This window comes from Arachis ipaensis, chromosome B7, assembly GCF_059453495.1.
Source record: "Arachis ipaensis isolate K30076 ecotype BB chromosome B7, ASM5945349v1, whole genome shotgun sequence".
NCBI lineage: Eukaryota > Viridiplantae > Streptophyta > Magnoliopsida > Fabales > Fabaceae > Arachis > Arachis ipaensis.
This window is the reverse complement of record NC_142442.1, coordinates 1,610,175-1,623,724: the sequence shown is the minus strand read 5'-3', so window position 1 is coordinate 1,623,724 and position 13,550 is coordinate 1,610,175. Positions and strand designations below refer to the sequence as shown.

The following is a 13,550-nucleotide window of genomic DNA, read 5'->3' as shown; positions in this document are numbered from 1 at the left end:
CCTGCACGAAAATCCTACCCGCACCTTACTCTATCCGCTGTGAATCGGGTTGATAAGCCTACCCGGTCGAATAGGATCGGGTTGGGTACTCGCGAATAGAGTACATATTGCCACCTATGAATGATAGTGAGATGGACTGTCACATACGCATGTTCCGCTTGATGATAATAATAACTAACGTGTCCCACCCACATGTCTCTTTAGTTTCAAAAATGGACAAAAAGAGAAACAAAAAAAAAAAAAAACTATAACTCTATATATGTCACAAACTAAATTACAACCATGCAAATTCATATTTTATATATATATATATATATATATATATATATATATATATATATATATATATATATATATATATATATATATACTATACCCGACCTTAAAATAATAAGAAGTTAAATGCACATACATGTTAAGTTTTGAGATGGAAATTTGAGACACATAGGTGGATATATGTTAGTCACTCAGGTGCGCGATTAATAATGTGTGATGCAGCGAAGCTACAAAAGGGATATTTTATGTTGGTGTAAGTCAAATTCAATCTTTAATTATATCATTTAATAAGTTTTTGTTGAAGAAAGTTTTAAACTTTTTTTCAATCTGAACGTATGTATAAATCACTACTATAAAAATTCAAATTATTTCAAAATGGTCAGGTAGAACATTTTTTATATATTTAAAATAAAAACTTCTTAAATATATATATATATATATATATATATATATATATATATATATATGCGCGCTATGCGTGTGTAAAAAACAAATATTTAATTGATTCTAAATTAAATTTTTTAAAAATTTAGTTGTTATGAGTATATTTGATATAATAAATTAAAATTTTTTGAGATAAAATTAAAAAAAAATAAAATTTAAAAATATTTTTAAAACGTTGGACAAATTTTAAGAATAAAAAATTATATATTTTACTTATTTAAAAATTATTAATAATGAAATGTACTTTTAATTACCGAAACTGTATTGAAAACTTGAAATATTAAAAGTATATTTTCAGTAAAAATTAACCATCAGAGTTTGTTGAGTTTGAAAAAAAAAAAAATAATTTGATAATGATCAAATGTTATAATATTGGGCCTGAATTTAAAGTAGTGTAAATAATTTGTTTTGTTAGTGTGCAACCAAAATTTAAAAGAAAGAATAACAAACAAGGCTCAATGATGGTCCAGACTCATAATCATAGCATTTAGCTCATTTATTCATGAAATGGAAATTTTTTTTCACGAAAATATCCTCTAAAATTGTGATTAGGGTTCTAAACGTGTGCGACACGCGTTTGTACAAAATTGTCAAGTCTTTTATATTTGTCTAACAACTCTTCATGCGCCATTAACAAAGCTTCTAACTCTTCAATTGACACTGGAGAAAACCTAGCAGTTATAGTGGTGATGAATGAGGTATACTCCTCTGGCAGCCCATTTAAAATAGCGTCTACATGATCAGAGTCATTTATCGTCGCTCCAACACAAATTAAAGAATCTACTACCTTCTTTATCTCTAGCAAATAATCGCAAATCGAACATTCTTTCTTCTTGTTTACTAGTTTGTTCTTGAGTTGTCTAATCTTCACCGTGATCTGTGATGCAAAGAAAGTCTCCAATCTTTTCCAGATCTAGTGAAAAAACATACATCCAACCATGTGTGTATTGAATCTCTTACGCATTGATGCAAGAAGCCAAATCTTGAGTTGTGCATCCTGTTTCTTCCATGTTGCGTATTTTGGATTCACTGTGCCTAAAGCTTCATCTTCAATTAAAAGATGCTTCATTGGAATTGACTCGCCTGTGATGTGATTCAACATTTCGTAACCTTATATCATAGATTCTACTTGATCTTTCCATGGCAAAAATTTTTTTTCATCCAGTTTCATTGCAATCGGACTTGAGAAAGCTTGAGCAATTTGTGCAGTAGTTAGTGATGCGGAAGTCATGGTCACAAGGATCTGGAGCTCTGATACCATATAGGTATCAGGCCAGAACTCAATAGAGAGAGCGAAGAAGAGAGATAGCGTTAGAGGAAAAAGAATGATCTGAATTAGAAAATGTATGGTTAGTTTACAATGGTGTGTGTGCCGATTTATATACCCACTAGTGTGACTAATCCTTTTAACAGACCCTCTGCATAACACACACACTCACTGCATGACAAATAGCTAATCACATTACAAAAAAGTTTAACTAACTATTATTATACACACCACATGCTAATCTCTTTCAATAAATTTAACTCAACTTCAAAATTAAGTAATTTATGAAATGAGAGATATTTTATATTTTTGAATTATTTATAGACTTTATCTTTGGGTTATAGAATTTGTAATAGAAATAGAAAAATGATCAAATGTGGTGAATAAAACATAATATATAAAATCATTCTTTTAATTTTCTCACTTTAGGAATAATTTATATTAAGGAGAATGCTAGGGAGACAATAACTTTGTTGAACAATATAAACAATCACTAATCAAATAAAACACACTACACCTCCAAATTAACCCTCTAAATTTTAATATTAAAATAATCATCCGTACACTAATAAAATGAACATCTGATATATCTATTGTTTACATTGTTTAATATTTTCATTGTTCACCTATACTTTTTCTTATATTAATTAAGGTTGATGATGAATAATGGGAATTAAGCAGAGATCATTTCTTCTTCTTATAGTGATCCCAAACAACTCAGTCATATCAAGTTCCTCATTCTTGATTCCATTGGGAAGCTTCCAATCAAAATGGTAAAGCAATTGAGCAAGTGGCAACTCCATGTTTGGTGTAGCAAATGTAATTCCGGGACACATTCTTCTTCCACCACCAAATGGAATAAACTCAAAGTTTGTGCCTCTATTATCAATTGAATAATTATCAACAAACCTCTCGGGCTTAAATTCCATGGCATCAACCCAATACGTTGGATCTCTTCCAATTGCCCAAGCATTGATAATAATTCTAGAATTGGCTGGAATTTGATACCCTTTGATTTGGCATGGTTCTTTGTTCTCTCTAGGAACTAACAATGGCACAGATGGATGTAACCTTAAGGTTTCTTTGATGATAGACTTAAGGTATGTCAATTGGTGCAATTCTGATTCATCCACATACCCTTTGCTACCATAAACCCTTCTAACTTCAGATTGTGCTCTTTCCATCACTTTTGGTTTCTTTATCATTTCAGCCATTGCCCATTCTACAACTGCTGAAGATGTTTCTCCACCACCAATAAACATGTCCTGCAAATGGATTAATTATAACAAAATTAAAGGTATTGCTAACAAACATGTATGTTAAGGAATTAATAATCTTATTAATTTAAAGAAAAAATTTTATAAAAAATTAAATAGTTAAAACTTTTGATGCATTTAAATTGTTATATATATATATATATATATATATATATATATATATATATATATATGCATAATTTTATCAAAAAGTGCTAATTAAATCCAAATAAATAATAGAAATATGTCAGTAAATTTTGTTAATCTTTCATCAAAAAATTGATATAAGGACTAATTTGTCTAATCAAATAAAATATGAAAGGGTTAATTTTTTATTATTAAGAGATGGGTTGTTTAATTTACAAATGATCAGAGATAAGGCCATTACAAAATTTTCTGAATACGTGGCTTGTTTAGGTTCACAAAAAATAATTAAACTGATAATAATTGTCTTGATTAGACTAACCTGAATGACTGCTTTAATGTTATCATCAGTTAAGGGATATTCAGAGTCTTTTTGTTGAAACTTGAGAAGAACATCAACTAGATCTTCACTACCTTCTTCTTCTTCACATTTATTGCCACCTTTTCTATTTCTATGATCATCTATGATGTCTTGCAATACCTTATCAGACTTTCTATGCAGTTCTTCAAGCTTAGTCTTGTCTCTACTCATCATTTCAAGCACTACTCTAATTGAAGGATACAGATCAGCAATACGATTTCCGCCTCCTATTTGCAATGCTTCCTCAAAAGATGATATAAAAACTTCCTGGTAACTATATTTTTTTCCTATATTGTCAAATAAAAAACATACAATTATTAAATAACAAATACCATAAAGTTATAATAATAATAATAATAATAGGTAAAATTAAAGTATTTGCACTGTGTATCAAATTTTTTTTACCAAATGCTATTCTAGCCGTGATTCCATAGGTCATTGATAAAATCTTTTGAGAGATATTAAAAATGGAGCCTTGACTTTGAGATATTGCTTTGACCAACTCTGAAACCTCTGCTTCTCTTATGTGCCTAAAAGATTGAACACGCTTTGCTGTTAATAACTCCATGGTGCATATCTTTCGTACATGCCTCCAATAGTCTCCATAGGGGGCAAAGACAACGCTTGTGCCATTATAAGCCATGATTCTTTGATAGAGAACGTTTGGCCTATCACAAAAGTTGAGATCTTGAGTCTTCAAAATCTCTTGTGCCATTTCAGGTGATGTAACTATGATGTGGGACACTTCTCCTAGTTTAAGGTGCATTAAGGGTCCATACTTGGATGCTAAGTTTCTTAGGCATTCATGGGGCATTGATCCTACAAGGTTGTGCATGTTTCCTATTATGGGTAGCTTTCTTGGCCCTGGGGGTAAATTGGTAATATCCTTGGAAGAACTAAATTTCTTAATGGCTATTTTCAATAGCATAAAGAGAAAGAGGAAGGTGGTGAAGATAGAGATAAGGTTTTGAAGATCCATGGTATGTGCTAGAATAATGTATAATTGAGGAAGAAGGAACTAATAGGAGAGAGATTTATATAACTCAACTATATATATAATCCTTTTTTTTTTTTGTGAAATAAAAAATATAGATTTATTTAGAAAATAAAATAAATACAATATTGCTATTTTAAGACGAACTTTGTATTTTTCTAATAAAATAAAAAAAATTGTGAACATAAATAAAAGCAAATATGATTTTAATTTAATTTCTATTTTATCTTCAAACAATAATATTATGAAAGCCAATCAGTATAGTCACATATTATTATCTAAATATAAGTGAAGGATTACCGTGTGTTCATAACACGCAGTGGAAGAAAAGAAGGTAATTCTAAAGATCTATTTTTATGTTTAAATTTTATTCCAATATCTATTTTTATGTTTAAACTTTATTCCAATAATAATATATAGATCAGATCTAAATACTTTTAAATGCTTTAGTAAAAATTACTTACTCCTTCGATGGTACGAAGGCGCTATGCGTATTCACACCGAAACCAATCTTTGCTGTCAACTCCTTGATCAATGGACATCTGATCTAAATTGAGAAACCTCTTGTAACTCTTTGCACGCCATAAAATTCTTCTCCAAGAATCGGCTCACATACATTTATGTGTGTAGAGGTAAAGGAATAAAATCCTTGTGTTTTATTCTCATCTCCGTCACATTCCTCTACTCTTGGCATACAAATATATAGTATGAGATTTGTTACTTATTTTAAATTTGAATCTCAATTCAAATTTAAATCATATCTTGTTATTTTAAATCCGAATCCTTCAAATTTATAAATCATATCATAACTCAATTTAAAACAGAATCAGTTAGAATCTCATCCAAATTTAGAAATAGAATAACTAATTATTCTCAAATCTCATTTAATATTCTCAATTATCATACTATTATTATATTCTTGGTGTTAGCAAAGAATATAATAATATTCTATTTAAATTAATATAATTATTTATTTGATCAAATCAAAATAATAATTAAATAATTCTACAGCAAAGGTTAGAACACTCGTTAGTGTGTGACACTATAGGTTCAATACTAAGCGGGTAGTAAATTAGTCATACTAAATTTACTAATCAAGGTTGGCGTCTAGCAACACTCCTCAACGACCCGATAGTATGAAGTAATATATTTTTACTAAGAACCTTAGAAGAACAAAGTATAATTCCTTCCATCTTTCCAGCTCTTGGTTAACCCTTAGAGTATAGTTTAATTGTCAAACTCTAACTTGTTACCATTATTATAATGAACTGTGAATGACTTAAGAAACTCATTTCTTCATTCATTCAATCCCCTTGGCCAAGGTTTTATTCATAATCAGAGCTCAAACTCTTTACCGAGAGTTGACGGATTTCTTATTGACTAATCATTAATTCTACAAGTATTTAAATCATACCCAATATCCATTCAACTAGCACCCTAGGGTATTAGGTGTCCGGAATCAAAGTATAATAAATACATTGTTAATTACTATGATAGTCGCAGGTCAAAGGAAACTCTATTACCATGTTCATCTTGAGAATATCTTATTGACAAATGTGCGGTAATTATAACCATTAGGAATTTTCAGAGTGAGTCAGTTCAATGGTCATATCTCTATATGCACCATATATATATATATAATTTAATAAATGAGATCTATTAATTTTCATCCAATAAAGACCATTATATATATATTGATCTTTTCGGATTATTAATGTCTTTTTTAATAATTTTATGACCAAGAACAATTTAGATTAAATTATAAAAGATTTATCTCTCAATATTATGATTACTATCACAATGATAAATCTCTAAATTTAATCAAGGACCTTATTATATTAATATTTTAATATAGTAACAATAATAAATTATTTGATACATGATTGATTGGATTGTGGTCATACTCCTTATTCTCAACAATAAGGTACAGAGAATAATATGTGGCTAGCCTAAATCAGATAAAGTGGACATTAAGGATGATCACTACTCATTGATATTTTATCCCAGAAAGGTAATCATTGCTCACTGATTTTCTCGTCGAAAGAATATGGGCTAAAAAATTTTGATATGGAAGCAAAATGAGTAATATACTTTAACATGGTAATTTTTTGTGTTTTTTAAAATTGTGGAAGTACATCGATTTGTGTTTAAAAAGTTGAAAAAAATTTAGAGTATACAAATCGGAGGGTCCGATTTGTGTTAAAAAAATTGAAAAAACTCAGAGTACACAACTCGGACCATGCGAGTTCTTTGGTTATGAAAATTTGCTTCATAAATCGCATACTCCGATTTGCAGCTGATGAAATTTAAAATCTAAAACGTGGAATTCGGACCCTCCGTTTTTTCTTGTTCTGGATAATTTTTTTTTACATTTTGAGGGACACAACTCGCAGGGTCCGAATTCTGCTTCCTCTGATCCCACAATGAGGTGAAGCACCCCTCCTCCCCATACGCGAGTCCAACACTTCCTTTGCTTCCATATTCAAATTAAATTTCCAAGAATATGCGCTTGTCTGCTTGAAATGGTATAAATTAAACCAAATTAAAAAAAAAATTAGCAAAAATAATCTGAGGTCCATATAAAATTTGGAGTTTTCGAATATATAAATTTTATAGAGATATTCTGAAAAAATGCTTGATAAATCACTTCTTATATTACTACTTATTATCTTTTGTATCAAAATAAAGTTGTCGTTGATTTTGAGTTAATAGTTAAATTCGTCCTCAAAAATTACTCATTTTTTAAATTAGTCCACATAATTTTTTTAAGTCATATTAGTCCTTAAAAGATAAAACGTAAGTCAAGGGTCCTTCTGTTAGTTAGATGATAACGGCTGATGATGTCTCATGTTAAGTGTCACGTGGCATGATGACGTGACAGGTTAATGCCACGTGTCACAATATAATTGGTTGACGTGTCAGGTCAGTGACACTTAGCATGCTATGTGTCACTTGATGTATAAAAAAATTATTTATAATCAAAATAGTGCCTAAAAATTTAGACGTGAGTGATTTTCATCTTTAAAATTTTAAAAATGAATCAAATTAATCCTTATATAATTTTTCTTATTTTTTCTTCATAATATTAAACTCCATCACTCTTTTAATTTTCTCACTCCAGACATAATTTATAAGGCAATTTTTTCAAATAAATAAAAGGGCCTTCATATTTACCTGATTACACATTTTCAGAAACCCAGACGCAATTGCATTTTTTCACCAATCTATAGAAACCGCTACTGTCAGCAGCGGATTACGAACAAAGACGTTTTAACAGAAATCGCTATAGGCAGTAGTGGTTTCTGTGCAGCAGTGTTTGACCATAAACCGCTACAGGCAGTAGCGGTTTACGTGAAGGAGGCGTCTATATAATCCGTGGCTTGCAGTTGCGGATTTTATTTGTGCATTTGTGGGGTTGCCTAGAGAGAGAAAACTTGTAGAGAGAAGGAGGAGCACTTGGAGCAAAGGGCCATTGGATATTTTTCGAGCGCTGACTTGAGGCAGAGAGCATGGCAGACGAACAGAGCTTGTACCAGCTAAACGGTATTGCCCACGTTGCTGGTGCCATTGCTGATGAGGTTAGCTTTATGTTATTTACCTCAACAATAACATCTGTTAGATAGGTTATGGAATGTAAGGTGTAGATGCTAGAATATGTTAATGCTATGAAAATTAGACCGGACCGGTCGGTTCAACCAGGTTAACCGAAAATCGGTCATCTGGCCATGAAATTTAGTTTAGTTAGTGGGTAGGTTATGAAATTTTATATTTTATTATTATATGAATGATTGAATTTAAATTTTAAATGTAGGGTGTATATGCTAGAATAGATTAATGTTACTAAAACAGGACTGGATCGGCCGGTTCAACCGGATTAACCGAGAACCAGTCATCTGGCCATGAAATTTAGTTTAGTTAGTGGGTAGGTTATGAAATTTTATATTTTATTTTTATATAAATGGTTGAATTTAAATTTTAAAAGATTTATATTATACTTTTAATAATGTTATTTTATACTTAACGTAACCGGTTCGACTACGGTTCAACCACGGTTGGACCATATTGAACTATTGTAACAGTAATTGAAAAAGATTTATATTATATTGTTAATAATTTTCTTTTATTTTATATTATACTTTTAATAAAATTTTAATTTATTAATTGTTTAGTTGTGTCGTTTTGTGGCAATATTTATTTATTTATTCGGTCGAATAAGTTAAGATTTTTCCGTGTTGCATGTAAATTTGAATAACGCTGGACTTAATCGCTTCCTGCAACACTTTAATCGTAACCGACGTATCCGCTCTGATCAATGGAAAGATCCTTGCACAGATGACATGATAATCAAGTTGTCTGTGGTCGCTCGATATGGATGTGGCCAAACACGTGTGCGGTCCGTTGTACCTCCTAACTTCCCACGAGTTCTTGCGCTGCCTCAGTGCGATACGGATCATTCACGTGCACCCTTTTTCAAACTCCTTGCACTTCCCTTAGTATTTCAAATGGTCCGATTCCATCACCCGGTACTCAACTCCACACCGGATGCTGTAATCCTTCACACTCAGCACGGCTTCCTCCTTACTCTGGAATGATTGGCCGAGACGAAATTCCGCCAACCCGGATTCATCATGCAGACCCTGACCCACATACGTCTCCCCCATCTCTCACTGTTCGCCAATGGCTTCCAAGTTCAACACTGACAAATGTGGAAGATATTGCTGTGTGCCGGAACCGGATGCTCCTTGGGGTCTATGTGTCATGCTCGGAATATCCTCCTCACTGTCCCCAACAATGTCGACCGGCTCATCCGCTGAATCATCATCTCGCGTGGCATTTTCAACACGATATGGTCCAACCTTAGAGTCAAAATCAGGGACATTAACAGGCACAACAGTAGTACTAATCGCAACACATGGAGGATCCTGGAAGGTGCTACCATTGGCATTGACGTGGAGGCACCACCCATCATCTTCGACTGAGGATTTGTCGCAGATGTCCCAGAGCTGTCGACGCCATCCTCCAACTTTGCAAACAACTCCGATATTCTGACCTCCGGAAAACTCCGCCAACAGTGAAACAAGACCTGCAAGTATTCATCGGACCTATGACAAATGTCTCATACTTCACCCCGGCAGCCACAACGGCAATGGAAATCTTGTAGAACAATTTCTTAATCCACTTGGCCCCGCACACACCAAGCTTCTGTAATATGCTCTGTTTTATTTCTTCCAACGTACTCGATGACTGAATAAAAACACTAAGGGGTTCCCTATCTGTAAATTTAACTTCGTGCCTATTACTTTTTTTTTATTTTTCCAGAACAAAGCACTAAAGCAACAAAACACTCATCTCCTTCTATTTGTGAGAAATGAGACTCTTCTCAACTCAACAATGCATTGGAGGGGTATTTATAGGCAACCAGCCTCGGCGCCCCCTTCCACGTAAACCGCTACTGCTTGTAGCAGTTAATGGTCAAACGCTGCTGCACAGAAACCGCTACTGCCTATAGCGATTTCTATAGATTAGTGAAAAAATACAATTGCGTCTGAGCTTCTCAAAATATGTAATCAGGTAAATATGAGGGCATTTTATTTATTTGAGAAAATTGCCCTAATTTATATTAATTGTTAAAGTTGATGATAAATAATGGAAATCAAGCAGAGATAATTTCTTCTTCTTATAGTGATCCCAAACAACTCACTCATGTCAAGTTCCTCGTTCTTGATTCCATTGGGAAGCTTCCAATCAAAATGATAAAGAAATTGAGCAAGTGGCAACTCCATGTTTGGTGTAGCAAATGCAATCCCGGGACACATTCTTCTTCCACCACCAAATGGAATAAACTCAAAGTTTGTTCAATTGAATAATTATCAACAAACCTCTCAGGCTTAAAGTCCATAGAATCAATCCAATACCTTGGATCTCTTCCAATCGCCCCAGCATTGATCATGATTCTAGAATTGGCTGGAATTCGGTACCCATCGATTTGGCATGGTACTTTGTTCTCTCTTGGAACTAACAATGACACAGATGGATGTAACCTTAGAGTTTCTTTGATGATACACTTAAAGTATGTTAATTGGTACAATTCTGATTCATCCACATACCCTTTGTTACCATAAACACTTCTAACTTCAGATTGTGCTCTTTCCATCATTTTTGGTTTCTTTATCATTTCAGCCATTGCCCATTCCACAACCGCTGAGGATGTTTCTCCACCACCAATAAACATGTCCTGCAAAATGGATTAATTATAAATATTTTAATCAACAAATAAAAATGTCTTAATAAGGACATTAATTTGTGCATGTGTTTATTAATAGAAAAATATTTTATCAAAAACTAATGATAGTTAAAACTTTTAATGTATTTGTAATGTATTTATTAAGAAAAAACAAAAAACATAAAAAATAATTACTAATGATAATCTTAATAAAGAAAAAAAAAGAAAACCTAATAATTATATTTTGACTTTTAGTGGCATGCATTAGTAACAGGAAGGAAAGGGGATCTATCTTGAGAATCTATATATCTAATGAATAATTTTTCTATTTCTATGATCATCTATGATGTATTGCAATATCTTATCAGACTTTCTGTGCACTTCTTTAAGTTTAGTCTTTCCTATACTCACCATTTTAAGCACTCTGATTGAAGAATATAGATCAACAATACAATTTTCTACTGCTAGTTGCAATGCTTTTTCAACAGATGATATGAAATCTTTTTTGTAGCTATATTTTTTACCTATATTGTCAAATAATAAACATACAATTAGTAAATATCAAATATGATAGAGTAAATTACAATAATAGTAAAATTAAATGTAAAATATAAATACAGAAATATGTATTAAATTATAAGAATTTTTTAATAATCATATTGGATTAGATACTACACCATCTCCAACCAATAGCAGTATTTTTTGGTGACGGTTTTCAAAAACTGCCACTAAGTGACAGTTTTGTGCCAGCATAACATACGTATGATAATAACTTTATATATAGGTGGAGTAGTCTATATGACTACTACCATTACGGTAGTTATGATGATTATATAATTTTAAAATAATTTTTAAATGTTATTAAAATTAGAGTAATATTTTTTAAATATTTAAAAACAGGTTAAAGTATATTTTTTGTTTTTAAAATTTGATAAAAGTTTTAAAAATATCTCTAAGTCTTATTTTGTTTTAATTTTGTCCCATAAATTTTCGATTTGCATCAAATATATCCTTAATGGCTAATTTTTCAAAAATTTAAGACCAATTCAACAATAATTTCATAAGAACAATCCTTAACACAAGCAAATCAAGTGTAATTTTCATGCACTATTGTTAGATTAGTCTTAAATTTTTTAAAAATTTAGTCGTCAATAATATATTTGGTGCAAATTGAAAACTTTTGGAACAAAATTGAAACAAAATAAAATTTAGGGATATTTTTGAAACTTTTGTCAAATTTCAGAGACAAAAAATAAATTTTACCCTTAAAAATATTTTTTAATTTGAATATAGAAATAAAAATTATTATAAAAATATAAAAAATATCATTTTAATTTTAATAATAATTTTTAAATATTATTAAAATTATATAAATACCATAATTATTATAATAATCACCATATAACATGCATGTAACTCATATATATAATATAATATAGACATAGATATATAGAATGAACAAATTTTTTTCTTTTGGCAGATTGAACAATCTTACAAATACATATAGTAGTTAAATATAAATGAAAGAAATATAAGATACTACGCATATGAAGAGAGCAAAATTATTAAACTATATGCATTGTGTAACATTTTTTTCTGAATAAATGGTTAAATTAATTTTTAAAAAATCACATTTTTTAATTTAGTCTTTGATTTTTTTTATTAAATTCATTTTTTTATTAAAATCATATATGTTTTTAATATGCTTTCTATTTTATCAATATAATGTATTATGACACACTTTTATGAAAGGAAAATTCTATGGTGCTTTTTAAATTCTTATTTAACTTGTCTAAATAAAACTAGTTTTTAGTGATGTAAAAGAAATTATAAGTAAATTCTACTCTTTATATTTGTGTTAGACAGCTTAATTATAAATACCATAGCAATAACTTTCATGAAAACCAAACATTAGTCACAAATTATTATCTCTATATATGGGGTACAGAAAATAATATGTGGCCATGGAGCCTAAGTCAGAGAAAGTGGACAAATTAAAGGTGATCACTACTTTGTATATGTTTTTATATGGATAAGGCAATCATTGCTCACTGATTCTCTCAAGTCTCATGGAAAATCTGGCTTGAAATGGTATAGAAACCAAATTAATAAAAAAATAGCAAAATTAATCTGAGGTCCATATAAAATTTGGAGTTTTAGAATAACTTTCAACATATGGAATATTGTAAAAGAATGCTTTATAAATAACTTCTTTTATTACCAGTTATTACTTATTATTTTTTATTTCAAATTAAAATTGTTGCCTTTAATACATAGAATAATAAATCATTGAAGCCTAAAACCAAAAACTCCAATCATTGCGTGAATGATAGTGAGATGGATTGTCCATACGCAATAATACGCATGCATGTTCCGCTTGAAGATGATAACGTGCCCGCCGGTTCCCCACATGTGACATGTCTCTTTGGTAGTTTGGTTTCAAAAATGGACAAAAAAAACACTACAACCATGCACATTCATATTATATATATATGGTGAAAACTCGGTGACGGTATCAACTTCACGTGAAGTCGACTTCACCTGAATTTCCACCTATATATATATACCCGACCTTAAAATATAAA

General features: G+C 30.8%; 1 protein-coding gene and 1 pseudogene across 1 annotated transcript; both read right to left on the bottom strand.

Annotated features, from left to right (window-relative positions):
- Positions 1–2,515: 2,515 nt before the first annotated feature.
- Positions 2,516–4,790, bottom strand: LOC107607971 (cytochrome P450 71D10). Its single transcript, XM_016309862.3, has 3 exons — positions 4,154–4,790; positions 3,710–4,035; positions 2,516–3,252 (listed from the first exon to the last, which is right to left on the bottom strand). The coding sequence occupies exons 1-3, from the start codon at positions 4,725–4,727 to the stop codon at positions 2,635–2,637; spliced, it is 1,518 nt and encodes a 505-aa protein (XP_016165348.1). The 5' UTR covers positions 4,728–4,790; the 3' UTR covers positions 2,516–2,634.
- A 5,579-nt stretch (positions 4,791–10,369) lies between these two features.
- Positions 10,370–10,989, bottom strand: LOC110264447 (cytochrome P450 71D10 pseudogene; annotated as a pseudogene).
- Positions 10,990–13,550: the final 2,561 nt, after the last annotated feature.